Below are 18,828 nucleotides of genomic sequence, written 5' to 3' on the forward strand. Positions count from 1 at the left end.
GTTGAAACCACATTGTTTTACGGACAGTGAGAGAGACAGTCTCCCAGCACTGCAGCAGCACATATTGCATGAACACCAGGTAACCAGGACCAGTTAAATGGGGAGGCAGCAAATAAAGTGCTATTAGGTGATCTTGGACGATTCCCACTCTCACATTGACAGCGAATCGTTGCTCGTGGTCACTGATGCGGGAGCACAGGAATTGTCCTCATTCCAGACACTGCCATTGCGGTTTTTAAAAGATCATCAGAGGTGAACGAGGCCCCCATTCATGAATAATACAAACTGTATTAAGTTCAGCACTACAGCACTGCTGTGCATAATACAAGTACATTGACCGAAGTGAATGCAGGGCTCAAAATCCATTGGTCTGACAATCTGTCTGATGCAATGGACAACTGACACCATGGATAGTGATGTCTGTCAGGCACAGGTTAATGTGGCACTGTAATGCGTGTGGTCATCACATGACACACATGCTATGAGTTAATTTGTGTACTGTATATCTCTGGTGGTCAGGGTTGTATGTCGTTTAGCACCGACTGCCTGTTCCAGTGTACAACGAACACCCAGTATCTTTGCGAGAGTGATAAAGGCATGAGCCTTTGGAATACGTACCTTCGAGACTGGCAGTCATCACATTGAACAATTACTATGAGCTACGTTGTTTTAAGCAGTGTATGCTGTGCATGTCCATAGCACAGTCATTATGCATTGCTCAATACAATCGGTTGAGGACCTACTATCACCTGTTTCAGTTTGACCCAAATGTTCTGAGACATTCTGTATATTAATAGTTGTACTTTGGTAACAGTCTGATGCATGACACTTGATGTCCTATACCTAACACAATGAAATCTTGATAACTTTGCTGTCTCTTGGCTATCTATGATATTGTCACTATGACTGAAAGTACTATGCACAGACACTAGTGATTAGCTGTATCTGTTGCTCCGTAAGTAGGAAGTTTTGCCTTCTTGAGGAACACACGGAACTGTCCTCTGTAGCGTAATCGCAGGAAATGCTGGCACTGTAAGAACAACTTAACTGCAGAAACTGAGCAAGTGTCGGAGCCGGATCGTCTTTTCTTCACGCTGGCAGAAGCATCTCCATCTGCATCAGTACTAGGTGGAAGCGGAGTAGTCCACTGTTCACAGTGCCCTCCCTGGCAGCTGACAACGCTATCGGCGGACAAATAGGGAGCGCTTATGAACATGGCGTGGAAGTAGAGTACAGTCGCAATTAGCGGCTCAGAACTGAGAAGGAGCCAGCCAAGTAGTTGTGCTATGTGGTGATGACCTCTCGTGAAATTGCTGAGTAGCTCTTGCCAGGAGCACAACATATCTGTAATTTCACATATTTCCATGTGACGGAATCTGTACATCACATTGAAAATAGAATCCTTTCAGGTTTAACTTGAGACGTTCATACAAAGATACTTTGGTGATGATCATAAGATATGATGAAGAATGAGGAGCTTGACCGACCTATCTGAATAGCAAGGATGTATAAACTTATACACAAATGTAAAAGTAGGTAGCAAGGAAATAATTAGCTGCTGGAAGAAAACCTATGATGCATCTACCAGATGTCAGATGTAATGGGCTAGATGAAATTGCACATCAGAACCCTATTGACTGAACCAGCGACTGGGCTGCAAGCTACCAGGTTATTGAAGTTAAAGTAGCTGTACGATTTTTTGAAGGGTTATATGTAAGCCTTTGACTGGCTTTGTAGTTCGCACCAACTTGTCAATTACTGTTTCAGTATGAATGTGTACACAGCGCTAAAGTGGTTTTCAAAGATTTATGAAGATTGCGTGGAAATTTTGTCGCTTCCACGCCTCAAGCTTTGATGATGGCTTTAGTTTGAAAAAGACTCCACAAGTTGCTACAGATATGCCAAATTCAGCTGAAGCCACTCATGGACGATTAGATCCCTTACAACTATCAGATTGTAGAGATCTTGACTGCTGTGTTTCACCTGCTGTGCCAAGTAGTCAGAGACATTTTATGTGGAATCAAGACTGGGTGATTTAACGTGTCAGTCGAGATGCTGTGTGGTCGTCAATCCAGAAACATACGGCTATAAACACGTCTGTTGCCATTTTTGAAGACAGGAATTGCTACAGCATTCTCATCACAAAGATATAGGAGCAAGGGGAAAACTGGGTGAGTGAGAATGTTCACATAATCATTTTGCTTCATGTTCACAGTAACCTGAACGAGTAGGCTCGAGTCATGGTACGAAAAACACTCTCAAAACATCACAGAATCACTTCCCAGCCGAGTGCAGCCTCCACACGCTGCAGGTTAAACACACCTCACTGGGCCTGCAGTGCACTCTGTGCCTCGTGTCGTCTGAAATCAGACAAAAACACAGTTCATCACACTGCGGTACTTGGGCCCATCTAGTTACTGTCGAAAGCCTCTGCAGTAATTCACCTTTATATGCCATTGTGATCCATTAGAATTTGCGATGTATCTGACTCGAAAAGTCAGCAACATGCAGTTCCCTTCCCAACGTGCCCACTGAAACTGGTTGATATGGACCTGCATTAACTGACATCAGCAACTCCTCCCACATTAGGCAATGATTGTTGTTGTCGACACATGACACTTGTCACTGCATCCTGTCAGGAGCTTTTCAAAGCCATTGTTACATAGCTGCAAGACGTAGGCCTACACCATTTCCTGAAAATGAATGGAGCATTGATCCATGAACTATCAGGTAACTTTATACATAGTGTCCAAATATGACAACTCACTTCTGTCACTCCGTCAAGCCCCTACGTTGCCCATCTTCCTGAGCTGATTCCATGGAATCTACTGGCACACACCGTTTCACTGCCACAGCTAATGGTCAGTGATGGAGAGACATGTGGCCACCTGGTACCAGTTCTGCACCATATAGAGCGTTACGAATCGACTGTATGCTCGTCTAAGACGGGACTAACATATTGCCTGATGATCTTACGTGCAGTTACCTCTCCTGCCATTTGCATGTGGGCAAACACAAACACCCTCACAATTAAATACACTACTGGCCATTAAAATTGCAACACCACGAAGATGACGTGCTGCAGACGCGAAATTTAACCAACAGGAAGAAGATGCTATCATATGCAAATAATTAGCTTTCTAGAGCATTCACATAAGGTTGGCGCCCGTCGGTACACCTGACATGAGGAAAGTTTCCAACCGATTTCTCATACACACACAGCAGCTGACAGGTGTTGCCTGATGAAACGTTGTTGTGATGCCTCGTGTAAGGAGGAGAAATGCGTACCATCACGTTTCGGACTTTGATAAAGGTCGGATTGTAGCCTATCGCGATTGCGGTTTATCATATCGCGATATTGCTGCTCGCATTTGTCGAGATCCAATGACTGTTGGCAGAATATAGAATCGGTGGGTTCAGGAGGGTAATACGGAACGCCGTGCTGGATCCCAACGCCCTCGTATCACTAGCAGTCGAGATGACAGGCATCTTATCCACATGGCTATAACGGATCATGCAGCCACCTCTCGATCCCTGAGCCAACAGATGGGGACGTTTGGAAGACAACAACCATCTGCACGAACAGTTCGACGACGTTTGCAGCAGCACGGATTGTCAGCTCGGAGAGCATGGCTACGGTTACCCTTGACGCTGCATCACAGACAGGAGCGCCAGCGATGGTGTACTCAACGACGAACCTGGGTGCACAAAAAGCAAAACGTCACTTTTTCAGATGAATTCAGGTTCTGTTTACAGCATCATTTGTGTCGCATCCCTGTTTGGCGACATCGCGGTGAACGCACATTGGAAGCGTGTATTCGTCATCGCCATACTGGCATATCAGCCGGCATGATGGTATGGGGTGCCATTGGTTACACGTCTCGGTCACCTCTTGTTCGCATTGACGGCACTCTGAACAGTGGACGTTACATTCCAGATGTGTTACGACCCGTGGCTCTACCCTTCATTCGATCCCTGTGAAACCCTGTATTTCAGCAGGATAATGCACGACCGCATGTTGTAGGTCCTGTACGGGCCTTTCTGGATACAGAAAATGTCTGACTGCTGCCTTGGTGAGAACATTCTCCAGATCTCTTACCAATTGAAAACGTCTGGTCAATGATGGGCGAGCAACTGGCTCGGCACAATACGCCAGTCACTACTGTTGATGAACTGTGGTACTGTGTTGAAGCTGCATGGGCAGCTGTACCTGTACACGCCATCCAAGGTCTGTTTGACTCAATACCCAGGCGTATCAACGCCGTTATTACGGCCAGAGGTGGTTTGTCTGGGTACTGATTTCATAGGATCTATGCACCCAAATTGCGTGAAAATGTAATGACATGTCAGTTGTAGTATAATATATTTGTCCAAAGAATACTCGTTTATGATATGCATTTCTTCTTGGTGTAGCAATTTTAAAGGCCAGTAGTGTAGTATCAACACATCAGTTGGGCAGTACACCAGCAGTTACTTGGTCTGTGAACCAGTAACTCAGGCTGACAGGGTTCTATGGAGTATCAGAGCCTAACATTGAGAGGTTGAGAGACGACCACGTGTTGTCATGTGCATCACGTATTTTAGTGCAGTACAACGTCGATTTTAGATTTTTGTCTTGTGTAAGACAAGAATTAAGAATTTACTATTAGCCTTTCTTGACGGCAAAGTCCTTCTCACAGCATTCCCTTTGTGTTAACAGTTTTGTAACAATGAACAAAAATGAAAGATGTCAACTTGGTGTTTACCCTACTGATTCGAGCACAGATGCACTGTGGCGCGCCGTCGAGCGGTGTGACGAGCAGGCGGCGCGGACGCTGGTGGAGGCGGGCGATCTGCTGGAGGACGACTCGGAGCGGCTGCGGCTGCTGCACCGGGCTGCCACCTGCGGCGACGCGGGGGTCTTTGAGGTGCTGCTGTGCTACGGCTTCCCCGCCAGAGACGCAGACGCGGACGGCCGCACCGCCCTGCACGCCGCCGCCGCCGCAGGTCAGTGCCAACTCCGTGCGAGAGCGCGGCACGGTTCTCTCTAGGGCAGGTGCACACTGAGCGCGCTGCGCTGCGCTGCGCCGTGCTGCACCGCGCTTCTGACCCCGCGCACGGCTGTATAACAGAGAGGAGTGCGCCGTCAGCGCCCCGCCGCGCCGCGCCGCTCCGAGGTGCGCACTGTGTTCCAGTTGGAACGCGCGCACGGTCTGAAGATGGAGCGAGCCGAGGCCCCGTCTAAACTGAGCGCGCGCAAATGCGCCACTTCCTTTGATGTACCAACAACAGCCGGAAAACTGCGCTGCGCGGCATGGCGCGCTCATTGAGGACCCGCCTTAACATGAGGCCGTTCTCGATACGTCACAGTGATGTCACAAACTTTCGGGAATGAAGGAGAAGGGTAAATTATTAATTTGAGGTAAGGGAGTCTAGTCTGGAAACGACCGAGTCGAAAGGTATAAGCGATATTCTACTCAAGTTGCCCCTCAGCTTCAAGCAGTGTTCAGACTAAGGGTCTCAACTTCCTAATCCTGATCCTGATGCACAGAATTCGCGCTCAGCACTCCTCAATACCCCCAGATAATTTCCCCTGTTGACGGACTACAATCCGATCCGTGAACGATGGCGGTTCGCGAATGTCAAGGCACGGACGGGATCGACATTATTGACGATTCCGAGCGACACTTGCGGTCCGCGCATGCGCGTGCTTTTCACTTGAAGCGTACATCGTGTGAATTATGTCTCTCCCTTACCTATGGAGAATTTATCAATTACCACCACCATCAGTGATGACAACTCTCAACGAATGAAATGGAAGTTCACTGAACCACTTAATGCTCGCATTAGCTGCAAAATTCAAAGCAGAGCGCTCAGAACACTACTGAGCATTCACTGGATGTCGGAGTATGCGTGACGTAGGTGCACAGAATGACCGCCTCCGTTCGTGACTGCAACTACAGTAATGGCGCACACAACCTGATGTCAGAGGTGGCGTAAATTCTAAATCTACTTGCAGTAACAACGAGTTCTGCAACCTCCACAAGTTTCACAAGCCGCTATATTTACAACAGTTGTTCAAAATGGTGTCCCCCCAGTCTCAATACAGGCATGGTATCATCACTCAAGAGTTCTAATATCCCCGATGGCGTTTGAACAGTATCGCAGGCAGCAAGAATTTAGGCCACGACATGCTCTTCATTCTCTGCAGGCCTCTGGTACTCAAGACTTTTCACGTACACTATGTGACCAAAAGTATCCGGACACCTGGCTGAAAATGACTTACAAGTTCATGGCGCCCTCTATCAGTAATGCTGGAATTCAGTTTGGTGTCGGCTCACCCTTCCACCCTTAGCCGTGATGACAGCTTCCACTCTCGCAGGCATACGTTCAATCAGGTGATGGAAGGTTTCTTCTGGAATGACGGCCCATTCTTCATGGACTGCTGCACTGAGGAGAGGTATCGATGTCGTTCGGTTAGGCCTGGCATGCATTCGGCGTTCCAGAACATCCCAAAGGTGTTCTATACGATTCAGGTCGGTACTCTGTGCAGTCCAGTCCATGACACACTCCACCGCAGGCCATGCATTATGAACAGGTGCTCGATCGTGTTGAAAGAAGCAATCACCATCGCCGAATTGCTCTTCAACAGTGGGAGGCAAGAATGTGTTTAAAAGATCAGTGTAGGCCTGTGCCGGCCGGGGTGGCCGAGCGGTTCTAGGCGCTACAGTCTGGAACCGCGCTGCCGCTGCGGTCGCAGGTTCGAATCCTGCCTCGGGCATGGATGTGTGTGATGTCCTTAGGTTAGTTAGGTTTAAGTAGTTCTAAGTTCTAGGGGACTGATGACCTCAGAAGTTAAGTCCCATAGTGCTCAGAGCCATTTGAACCATTTTGTAGGCCTGTGTTGTGATAGTGTCACGCAAAACAACAAGGGGTGCAAGCCCCATACATGGAAAACACGACCACACCATAACACTACCACCTCTGAATTTTACTTTTGGCACTACACACACTGGCAGATGACATTCACTGGGCATTCACCATACCCACACCCTACCCTCGGATCGCCACATTGTGCACTCTGATTCGTCACTCCACACAACATTTTTCCACTGTTCAGTCTTCCAATGTTTACACTCCTTACACCAAGCGAGGCGTCGTCTGGCATTTACCAGCCTAATGCGTGGCTTATGAAACCCAAGTTTTCTCACCTCCCGCCTAACTGTCATAGTACTTGCAGTGGATCCCGATGGAGTTTGGAATTCCTGTGTGATGGTCTGGATAGATGTCTATTACACATTATGACCCTCTTCAACTGTCGGTGGTCTCTTTCAGTCAACAGACGAGGTCAGCCTCTATGCTTTTGTGCTGTATGTGTCCCTTCACGTTTCCACTTCACTATTACATTGGAAACAGTGCACCTAGGGATCTTTAGGAATGTGGAAATCTCGTGTACAGACGTATGACACAAGTGACACCCAATTACGTGACCACATTCGAAGTCCATGAGTTCTGTGGAGCGCCCCACTCTGCTCTCTTACGATGTCTAATGACTACTGAGGTCGCTAATATGGAGTACCTGGCAGTACGTGGCGGCATAATGTACCTAATATGAAAAATGTATGTTTTTGGGGGTGTCCGGATACTTTTTATCACGTAGTGTATCATATAGTCCTCCAAGAAGAAATCAAGTCGCGTGAGATTATGTGAAAATGATGGCCACGGAACAGGATACTTCGTAGGGAATGTCCTATCCAGGTGTCACAAACCCTCGGTACAAAGTGAGATGGGGACCGTAATGTCCGAACCACAGCTGTTGGCGAACAACAAATGGAATACGTCCGAGTAACCTGGGTAGTATGTCTCTCATAACACTGTGTACTCTGGTGCATTTAAATGTGGAGGAAGAAGAAACCGGCCTAGCACATAATCATTGAGTATGCCTGCCCATATGTTGACTGACAGCCCGTATTGCTGGCTCTTCATCCTATGGTGTGGGGATTCTTACCGGCGCATATATGACTCTTGCGAGTGTTTAGCATTCTGTCTCTGGTGAAACAGGCTTCATCTGCGTAAAGCAGAAGCACAGCAAAATGAGGATCAACTGTATGCCGCTGTAAGGAAAGGATGTCGTGTGCAATATTGGCAAATATTGCAAATAGTGCAGTTCATCACATAATTTCATGGCTTGTAGAAAATAAATTAAGGCTAAATCACAGCAAGACTCAGTTTTTACAGTTTGTAACACACAATTCAACAAAACCCGACGTTTTAATTTCACAGAATGGGCATATGATTAGTGAAATTGAACAGATCAAATTTCTAGGTGTTCAGATAGATAGTAAAGTGTCGTGGAAAGGCCACCTTCGGCATCTTGTGCAGAGACCAAGGCCTGACGACCTTGCTGACGAAGGTAGGATTTGGCAAGCACAAAGACACATGTGCCACGGGCACTATCTTGCTAAAATCTAAGCCCAGGATGGCTTGCTATGATGGGAAACAAAAGAGGGTGTAGAATATCGTCGACGGACCGCTGTGCTGTAAGGGTGCTGCAGGTGACAACCTTAGGAGTCCTGCCAGGAGCAGAAGGGGCACCCAGACCATCACTCCTGCTTGTCTGGTCGTACAGTGGGCGACAGTCAGGCTGGTGCCCCCCACCTCCCCTTCCCCCCCCCTCCCCGCCCCGCGCTCTGGACCGTTTCCAGATGTGTCTTCACTGGTAATTCGAGCTCAGTTCAAAGCGGTACTCATCTCTGAAGACAATTATACTCCAGTCAATTAGATTCCCGACTGATCGGCTGAATACGTGTCTGGAGATGCCCCGAACGGCAGACGACGATATTCTGTGTCCCATCATGACAAGCCATCCTGGGCTTACATTTCAGCAAGATAACACCCGCCTGCACATGGCCAGAGTTTCTACTGCTTGTCTTCGTGCTTGCCCAACCCTACCTCGGCCAGCAATCTCACTGTACCTCTCCCCAGTTGAGAACGTCTGGAGTATTCTCGGCAGGTCCCCCAACCAGATCGGGATTTTGACAATCTAACGCGCAAATTAGATATAACTTGGCACGATATCCCTCAGGAGGACCTCCAAAAACTCTATCAATCAAAGTCAAGCCGAATAATTGCTTGCATAAGGCCCACAGATGGTCCAGTGCGTTACTGATTTGTTCAATTTCTTCCTCATGCAATGTTTTTTTCGTCTTAGAGTTTATTTCAAAAGCGACCCACCTCATCTTCCAAGTATAAGGAACAGTCAAAGGAAAACGAGACAGATGGAAACAGAAGTAAGTAAACTGTTAATTGGTTCAAATGGCTCTGAGCACTATGTGACTTAACTTCGGAGGTCATCACTCGCCTAGAACTTAGAACTAATTAAACCTAACTAACCTAAGGACATCACACACATCCATGCCCAAGGCAGGATTCGAACCTGCGACCGTAGCGGTCGCTCGGTTCCAGACTGTAGCGCCTACAATCGCACGGCCACTCCGACCAGCAACTGTTAATTGTTTCAAAAATATTCGCCATAACTGTCAATGTACAGGGTGTTTCAAAAAGAATTCCCTTGTTTTAAGTATAAATTTATAGGGGAAATTAATGAAAAATTATATCAATAAGGTAATATCATGAAAGAGAATTCCTTCAAGTTTTGTTTAATGTTGGTAGACCTCAACGTGGGATCCATCTGTTGCCCTGCACACATCGAGATGATATTCCATTCTCGCCATGTATTCACCAATATTTCAGATGTAACTGTCCCAACTGCCACGACGATTCTTTCCTGTAAATGATTGATGTGTCTGATCTTTTCACTGAATGCAACATTTTTTATGTGGTGCCAAAAGAAAAATTCCAGTGGGTTTAAGTCTGGGCTTCTTGGTGGCCAAGGTATTGGGCTAGCCCTGCCTATCCTGGAAAGTGAGTGTCAAGAGATGCATGCACATGTTTACTGTAATGAGGTGGGGCGCCATCTTGTTGGAGAAACATAGGCCCCGTTTCCTCCTCGATATGGTCCATTTGGGGAAAGACGTCTCTGTCAACATGTCGCAGTAAACGTCCCCGTTTATTGTTTTTTCTACAAAAATCACACGATCTTCCATAAAATCGCACCAGGCATTAACTTTTGAAGAGTAACGTTGATGCTAAATAAGTTCATATGGATGCTCTGCCCCCCCACCCCCCCAAAAAAAAAAAATTCTGCTGTTATGACGATTAACTGTTCCACTGACATGAAATGTAGCCTCATCAGAAAAGAGAATTTTTTTTTAAAATTGATATCATCATCAATTCTGTGTAGAAAGGCAGCAGCAAGCTCATACCTTTCGATTTTATCAGTAGGTTTTATTTCATGTAACAGTTGAAATTTGTAGGCCCACAACTTACATCTTTTACACACATCATCATACACAGTACATTTTGGCACTCCTAATTGTAGACTACGTCTGGCCAATGATTTCTTTGGGCTCCGAACACACGAAACACGGATCTGTTCAACAACATCTTCAGAAGTTCTCGATCTACCTGCTGATTTTGCTCTTAAAACACTACCAGTTTCTTCGAAAGACTTTAGCCAATGACGGATAGTCTTTGCTGTAGAAGGTTCACCACCATACTGACGTCTAAAACTGTGTTGCACTGTTATAAGTGTCTCAGTTTTCACAAGCCAAATAAAATACAGCACTTTCTGTTGCGGAGTACATATTGTCGCCGAGTTGCTCTGCACTGCACGCACGGCTGGACTGAACTGAGGGAACAGAGGTAAAAAGAACACTGGTGCCGTCTCAAGGTCAAGCAGCCCTGCCAACTGCAGTGGAGTCAAACTTGGAGAGTTGATGAATCAAACACCACAAACTAGAATAGTGTATGTCACTTTGTACAGAATCTAGGACACATTAAAAATAGGGAGTTCTTTTTCAAATACACCATATTTATTCCACTGTGAAGCAAGATGGTCAACTTCTTCAAGGAAAAATGTTGGCAGTTTCGCTTGTAAACATGATTTACCCAGGCATGCACCTCTGCATCGGAAGCAAATCGATGGCCATGAATTGTCTTTCCTCAGGTTTCCAAAAACATGGAAACAGCATGGGGAGAGATCAGGACTGTAAGGAGGATGTGTAAGAGTTTCCCGGCGAACTTGTACAGTGCAGCTGAAACAACTTAGGCAACATGTGAGGGTCTTCTGGACTTTGTGGAGGTTGGTGCTGTTACTACAAGAATCACGACATGTGGCTCAACACTTGGACCACAACACCCACACAATATTTGTTTGAATAAATAAATGTTCCTGTCCTATCCTATCGTACAACACAGGAATAGTGGTAATTGTTTACACATTAAAAGTCTTGTATTAATGTTAATCTACATGTGTGTTTCGATGGTTGTCTTCAAAAGTTGTTCAAATTGTGTAGTTGTACAATGTTGTTGAAAATGAATAGTTGCAAGTATGGGGATGCTCGTTTCTTACCTGTGTGAGGAGGCGCTGATATTCCCAGGTTAGCCATCTTGAACTATGATGTCATAGAACTGTGGCAGAATTTTCAGTTCCACCATCTTGGATGTTGAACCAGTAGAATAACTGCCCATCTAGAATTTCCTGCCAGTTTACACACAGGAAAACTGGATTGTGAGTTGTTATATCATAGAAGTGTAAGAAATCCTGTAGAACAATTGGGCTCTTTTGCATTTCCCACCACTTCTTGAATCTCCCACAATTTTATGACACACGTCAATTGGCTTATGTTATTGGGTTGGGGAGAGGAGGAGGGGAGAAACCTGTTAGCATTGCGCAGGATGGAAGGAAATGTGTCAATAGTGATGGCCATGTGTGAATGTACACAGCCCCACTACTTCCATTTCATTCAACTGTTCTTTCTTGTCCTTTGCTGTCTCTGATACAACTGCAGTGTCATCGGAAAACCTCACAGTTTTATTTCTTCTCCCTCACATTTAATTCCCTTTCCATATTTTTCCTCGATATACTTTGCTGCTTGCCAAACGTAACTTCGAAGATAGGCTACAATACCGTCTCAAAAAAATGGTTCAAATAGCTCTGAGCACTATAGGACTTAACATCTGTGGTCATCAGTCCCCTAGAACTTAGAACTACTTAAACCTAACTAACCTAAGGACATCACACACATCCATGCCCGAGGTAGGATTCGAACCTGCGACCGTAGCGGTGACACGGTTCCAGACTGAAGCGCCTAGAACCGCTCGGCCACACCGGCCGGCTAGTACTGTCTCCCTTCCTCCTCTACCGCTGCATCTCGTTCACACCTTTAGACATGTATAACTACAGTCTGGTTTCTGCACGAATAGAGAATCTTTCGGCCTCTATTTTATTCCTATAACTTAAAAATATCAGTGTGTATTCCTCTCCATATTGTCAAATGCCTTCTCTAAATGTGCTTTGTAGATGTACGATATAAAGTGGTCACATAGGCCCAGTCGTAGGTAAAGATGATGACAGACTTTGATTCATTGGTAGGATACAGTGAGTGTACAAAGAGGATAACGCGTGTGCAGGGAGCAGCGCGGTGTGCGAGCTGCTGCTGCAGTACGGGGCGGACGTGCGCGCGCGCGACGCGCAGGGCCGCCAACCTCTGCACGACGCGGCCAACGAGGGTACGGCGCAGGCGCTGCTGGGCGCCGCTGGGGTGGAGGCGGAGGCGCGCGACAGCAGGGGCCGCACGCCTCTGCACGCCGCCTGCGCCGGCGACCGCCACGACGTCGCCAGGTGAGCTGGAAGCGGGCGGGGAGGCCGCGGCAGGCGCGGGCGCGGGCGTGGGCGCTGCTGCTTTCTGCCGCGCAGCTTTACCGCGTTACAGCATCGAACTCAGAATGAGGGATTTAGCGAAATAACATCTTGAGACAAATTCTTGGGTCAGTGGAAGAGGAGTCCGGAGGAGGACATTCAATTACACGGGGTGGAAAAAAAATTACAACACGAAGAAGGAGTTGTACAGCATAAACGAAAGCTTGTAGGTGTGTTTTTACATCTGAAAGACGATGTCCACTCAAATTTCGCGTTAGTCACATAAGAGTGGCGTTAGTAGTGCTACTAAGAGGATACCAATCAGGTTTCCTTTAAACACACATTGTAATTGTAATGGCCGTTACTTGCCTTTGCGATTGAATGTGGTGAGTTGATGTTAGTCGAGAACGCCTTTAAGGCGACAAACACGCCATTGCCAACACCTCACTGAGTCTGAACGAAGTCGTGTAATAGCGCTACGAGAAGCTAGATATTCCTTCTCTGATACTGCAGAAAGGCTTCACAGGAATTTAGCTGCTGTATAATATTATGGGCAGTGGTGGTCAGGAGAATGTACGGCCTCGAGAAAACTGGGTTCTGGACAGCCACGAGGCACTACCGAGAGGCGATACCATCGTGTTCGTGTTTGGCTCTGGCGCATCGCACTGCATCTGCAGCAGCAATCTGAGCAGTACCTAGTGCCACAGTAACACAAGGAACTCTTACAAATCAGTTACTTCGACAACAGCTCCGAGCGAGACAGCCTGTAACATGAATTCCACTGACCCCGAACCACAGCCATTTGCGACTTCAGTGCTGTCATGAAATGATAATTAAATTGAGACCCTAAGCTGCCGACAGGCGTCGATGTACTCCAGTGGGGACAGTTGAAAATGTGTGCCCTGACAGGGACTCGAACCCGGGATCTCCTGCTCACGTGGCAGATGCTCTATCCACCCGAGCCACCGAGGGCACAGAGGATAGTGCGACTGCAGGGACTTATGCTAGCACACTCCCTGTGACACCCACAGTCCCACCTTAATGTCCACAGACTACATTCGTAGTTCCCTGCCCATTACACTCATTGCTCATGGCAGACAATCTTACCGAGTCCCGTAAGAGTTTGGGCAATTTGTGTGCATCCGCACATAAGAAGGAGGTCAATGACCGGTTAGCCTTAACTACACTCCTGTAAATTGAAATAAGAACACCGTGAATTCATTGTCCCAGGAAGGGGAAACTTTATTAACACATTCCTGGGGTCAGATACATCACATGATCACACTGATAGAACCACAGGCACATAGACACAGGCAACAGAGCATGCACAATGTCGGCACTAGTACAGTGTATATCCACCTTTCGCAGCAATGCAGGCTCCTATTCTCCCATGGAGACGATCGTAGAGATGCTGGATGTAGTCCTGTGGAACGGCTTGCCATGCCGTTTCCACCTGGCGCCTCAGTTGGACCAGCGTTCGTGGTGGACGTGCAGACCGCGTGAGACGACGCTTCATCCAGTCCCAAACATGCTCAATGGGGGACAGATCCGGAGATCTTGCTGGACAGGGTAGTTGACTTACACCTTCTAGAGCACGTTGAGTGGCACGGGATACATGCGGATGTGCATTGTCCTGTTGGAACAGCAAGTTCCCTTGCCGGTCTAGGAATGGTAGAACGATGGGTTCGATGACGATTTGGATGTACCGTGCACTATTCAGTGTCCCCTTGACGATCACCAGTGGTGTACGGCCAGTGTAGGAGATCGCTCCCCACACCATGATGCCGAGTGTTGGCCCTGTGTGCCTCGGTCGTATGCAGTCCTGATTGTGGCGCTCACCTGCACGGCGCCAAACACGCATACGACCATCATTGGCACCAAGGCAGAAGCGACTCTCATCGCTGAAGACGACACGTCTCCATTCGTCCCTCCATTCACGCCTGTCGCGACACCACTGGAGGCGGGCTGCACGATGTTGGGGCGTGAGCGGAAGACGGCCTAACGGTGTGCGGGACCGTAGCCCAGCTTCATGGAGACGGTTGCGAATGGTCCTCGCCGATACCCCAGGAGCAACAGTGTCCCTAATTTGCTGGGAAGTGGCGGTGCGGTCCCCTACGGCACTGCGTAGGATCCTACGGTCTTGGCGTGCAATCGTGCGTCGCTGCCGTCCGGTCCCAGGTCGACGGGCACGTGCACCTTCCGCCGACCACTGGCGACAACATCGATGTACTGTGGAGACCTCATGCCCCACGTGTTGAGCAATTCGGCGGTACGTCCACCCGGCCTCCCGCATGCCCACTATACGCCCTCGCTCAAAGTCCGTCAACTGCACATACGGTTCACGTCCACGCTGTCGCGGCATGCTACCAGTGTTAAAGACTGCGATGGAGCTCCGTATGCCACGGCAAACTGGCTGACACTGACGGCGGCGGTGCACAAATGCTGCGCAGCTAGCGCCATTCGACGGCCAACACCGCGGTTCCTGGTGTGTCCGCTGTGCCGTGCGTGTGATCATTGCTTGTACAGCCCTCTCGCAGTGTCCGGAGCAAGTATTGTGGGTCTGACACACCAGTGTCAATGTGTTCTTTTTTCCATTTCCAGGACTGATATATGAAGATAGTATCTCTTCTTTCAGACATGTCCGAAAGAACAGATACCATCTTGATATATCAGTCCTGTCAAGCGAGAGCTCATTGGAGGGCATTTTGAGGTCTTCTGCTTTTTGATGAAAGCTGGTTCTGCTCGGATACCACTGATGGCAATGTGTTGGTTAGAGGAGGCCAGTTGAAAACCTGCAAGCAACCTGTTTGTGTGCTACACACAATGGACCCACACCTGGAGTTATGGTCTGAGGTGCGATTTCGTATGACAGCAGGAGCATGCTCGTGGTCATCCCACGCATCCTGACTCCAAACTTGTACATCAGTCTCGTGATTCGACCTGTTGTGCTGCCATTCATGAATAGAATTCCAGGGGGTGTTTCGTAACAGGATAACGCTCGTCCACATATAGCTGTTGTAACCCATTTGTTCTACAGAGTGTCGACAAGCTTCCTTGGCCTCCTCGATTACCGTATCTGTCACCAATTAAGCACATCGGCATGCAAATCGCCCAAAGTGGCGTCAACTGAGAGGATTTGCCATTCGGCGGCCGAACTTCCCCTGGGGAGTCCCTGCCATCAATGCTATATGATCATTTTATTTTTTCTTGAATAAATCGTCCAATTTTTCTGAAACTAATCATTTGTTTGTCTATACATGTGCACAACATCTACATATTTCTCTTCCATTCGGCTAATTCCTTCATGGTGCGTCTTTTTTTACTTAGAGCATATAATTTCAGTTGGTGTTGGTATGGCGACGACTTGTAGTCACCACCAAAGAACTTCGAGTAAACTCAGGGCACACCTCAGCTCAGTTGTTGAGGGCTAGACTATAGACAAGTGTCTGAAACTGGTAGAGGTCATTGCTGAGAAACTGCGAGCAATATACTCGTACATTGGAAACAGCAAAGTGGCTTCGTCCCGAAGAATGAGTGTTTTGTCACAAGACTGATGACGCTCTGTCAGGCAAACGACGACGTTCAGGTCACCTTGAAGCTATGAATGTGTAGTGTGCTATGTGCCAACAGTGAGTCTCACTCTCGACGTCGTCAATAACACAAAAACGCGCTCAATACACGATCATTACAGTGAACAGTTACGCTTGAAGGACAAACACTAGTATTTCGCGAATGCAGGACCCATTTTTCACCTAGAATATTTCCACCATCATAAAAGCAACAATGGTGCAACTGTATGGTACGGATAGGATAGTAAAAGGGGCGTTCAAAAAGAAACGAGCCGGAGGCATAATTACAGAAACCAGTACCTGTATGTTAGAAGTATTGACCCTGGCTCTTGAGACACTTGTCCCACTGTGACACAAGGCAGTGAACGGCTATCTCATAAAATTCCTGGGGCTGTGATGTTAACCGTTCCGGATGTACAGCTGGACGTCGACGTCCGAGGTGAATCGTTTGTCCATATGCTGACGTTCTTCTTTGACCAAGATGGTCTCCTTCTGATTCACTTCCTTCAGCACGGGACAACAGTGAATGCCCAGCGTTACTCGCAAATCTCGACCACCCTTTGCCAAGCGATCAAATCAAAATGACCAGGCGATCTCACCTGTGGGGTCATTCTGCTCCACGACAATGCAAACCCTCATACGGCCGACACAGTCGCAGCATTCCTGCAGAAATTCAAATGGGATGTACTTGGCCACCCTCCATACAGTCCGGACCTCTCTCCCTGTGATTACGCCATTTTTGGTCCCCTTAAAAAGGCTCTGAGGGACAAACGTTTCACCTCGGACGACGACGTCGAGCTGTACGTGCGGAACTGGTTAATATTGCAGCCCCGGGAATTTTATGAGACACACATTCACCGCCTTGTGTCACAGTATCAACAGCCAGGGTCAGTACATCTGATATGTCTGCGTAAGCAGACGAAACTAACGATCAAAGTCTGAAAACAATGTATTGGACTGTTCAATTAACCGAAACAAATTCTCCAAGCATAACACCAACACAAAACAGTGATCCGTCTTCAAATCACAACTACATACAAGAATAACATGGAAAACAAATGAAATAATTTCCTACTAGTCTCCGCCAGAGACTTCTCCGGTATACCGAGCCTAATCCAGAGATCAATGAGAAGATCCAAGCTGGGCTGCTGGGGCGGCAGCTATCCAAGTCTGCTGGCAGTCGATGAACTGCCAATGTGAGGCCGAGCGCCGGCCTTTATAGTGCTTCGGCGGATGAGTACCTCGGAACTATTTTCCATCACGTGGTTTGACGTGTGAAAATAGTTCCGGGATCTGCAGCGACCTCTTCCTTATGTTTATGTAGGCCGGTAGTGGCTCCTGGTGGCCGCTGGTGTCTTTGCTGTGGTGTTGTTGTTGTTGTTGTTGCTGTGGCCGTTCATCAATATTGTCTGTCGGTTGTGTAGTGCTTCGGTGTGCCTGCGAGGCGGGCAGCCCGCGGCTGCAGGCTGTCAGTTTGGTTGCTGATACTCCAGGCGCCGTGATGTCTGGTGGAGAAGGCCACAGCAACTTCTAACACACAAGGACTGGTTTCTGTAATTATGCCTCGGGCCCGTTTCTTTCTGAACGCCCCTCTATAATATACAGGAGCATTGTCGCAGGCTGCTGCTGAGCGCTGGGTGCGACATCGAGTCACGGGACTGCGACAGTAACACGCCGCTGCACGCCGCCGTCGACGCCAACCACGTGAGGCTGGTGCGGCTCCTGCTGGAGAACGGCGCGGACCACAGGGCCAGGAACAGCCAAGGGCAGCTCCCACTGGACTTGGCTCGCAGGCTAGGCGGCAAGGCGAGGAAGTATGAGGCAATATTTGAGAAGGTTGCTGCCTCAAGGAAGAGACTTGCAGATGCTAAGAAATGAAAAGCAATATATAAGGAATGATTATGAAATAAAGTACCTAATAAAAGATAATGATAAATCATTTCATTACTTCAGGTTTTTGATACAATAAAAACCACTGTCAAGTGCACCTCCCATTTTCTGTGTCAGTTAGAAGCTATTGCTGTTCTACAGGATGGCCGAGCAGCCCCGGTACCACTTAAGAAAACGCAAGAGGAAACGAGTGTTGCCATGATGCAGTCAGTTAAGTAGTGTGCAATGAAACTCATCCGCAAAAGAGCAGCTGAGTTCCACACCCAACAATGCATAACCACATTAAAAATATTTGAAAATAAACCGAAATGCTACCTTCATTGCTCAGTCACCAGCATGACGTGGAACAACAACTTACAACCTACCCTGCTTTGTTGACCCAATTTAAAGAAGCGTGGCTCCCTCGATAGTATTATTTTCTCATGAATGTGCAATATGACATGGGAGGACTGTGGTTTTCTGGGAGTGGAGAAAGTCCCCAATATCTGTAAAAGTTGGAAAGAAGCCCGGCTCATATAACATTAGCTGGCAATCTGTACTTCAGGTACTAAATTATACGTTCCTCGAAATGGATATGGTTCTTGCTGTCCTTAGTTTCACGTAATCTGTAAATAGGTCTGGTCTTAT

The 18,828-nt window shown here is 47.6% G+C and overlaps 1 protein-coding gene across 1 annotated transcript in view; it reads left to right on the forward strand.

The window, feature by feature from the left end:
• Positions 1 to 18,225, forward strand: part of LOC126188347 (serine/threonine-protein phosphatase 6 regulatory ankyrin repeat subunit A-like) — a 77,548-nt gene extending 59,323 nt beyond the window's left edge. The window contains exons 7-9 of the mRNA XM_049929946.1: positions 4,765 to 4,986; positions 12,514 to 12,724; positions 17,931 to 18,225. Coding sequence (XP_049785903.1) covers positions 4,765 to 4,986; positions 12,514 to 12,724; positions 17,931 to 18,189 — 692 coding nt within the window. The 3' untranslated portion in view covers positions 18,190 to 18,225. The remainder of the gene's footprint in view (positions 1 to 4,764; positions 4,987 to 12,513; positions 12,725 to 17,930) is intronic.
• The last annotated feature ends 603 nt before the right edge of the window (positions 18,226 to 18,828 follow it).

This window comes from Schistocerca cancellata, chromosome 5 (assembly GCF_023864275.1).
Source record: "Schistocerca cancellata isolate TAMUIC-IGC-003103 chromosome 5, iqSchCanc2.1, whole genome shotgun sequence".
NCBI classification, from domain to species: Eukaryota; Metazoa; Arthropoda; class Insecta; order Orthoptera; family Acrididae; genus Schistocerca; species Schistocerca cancellata.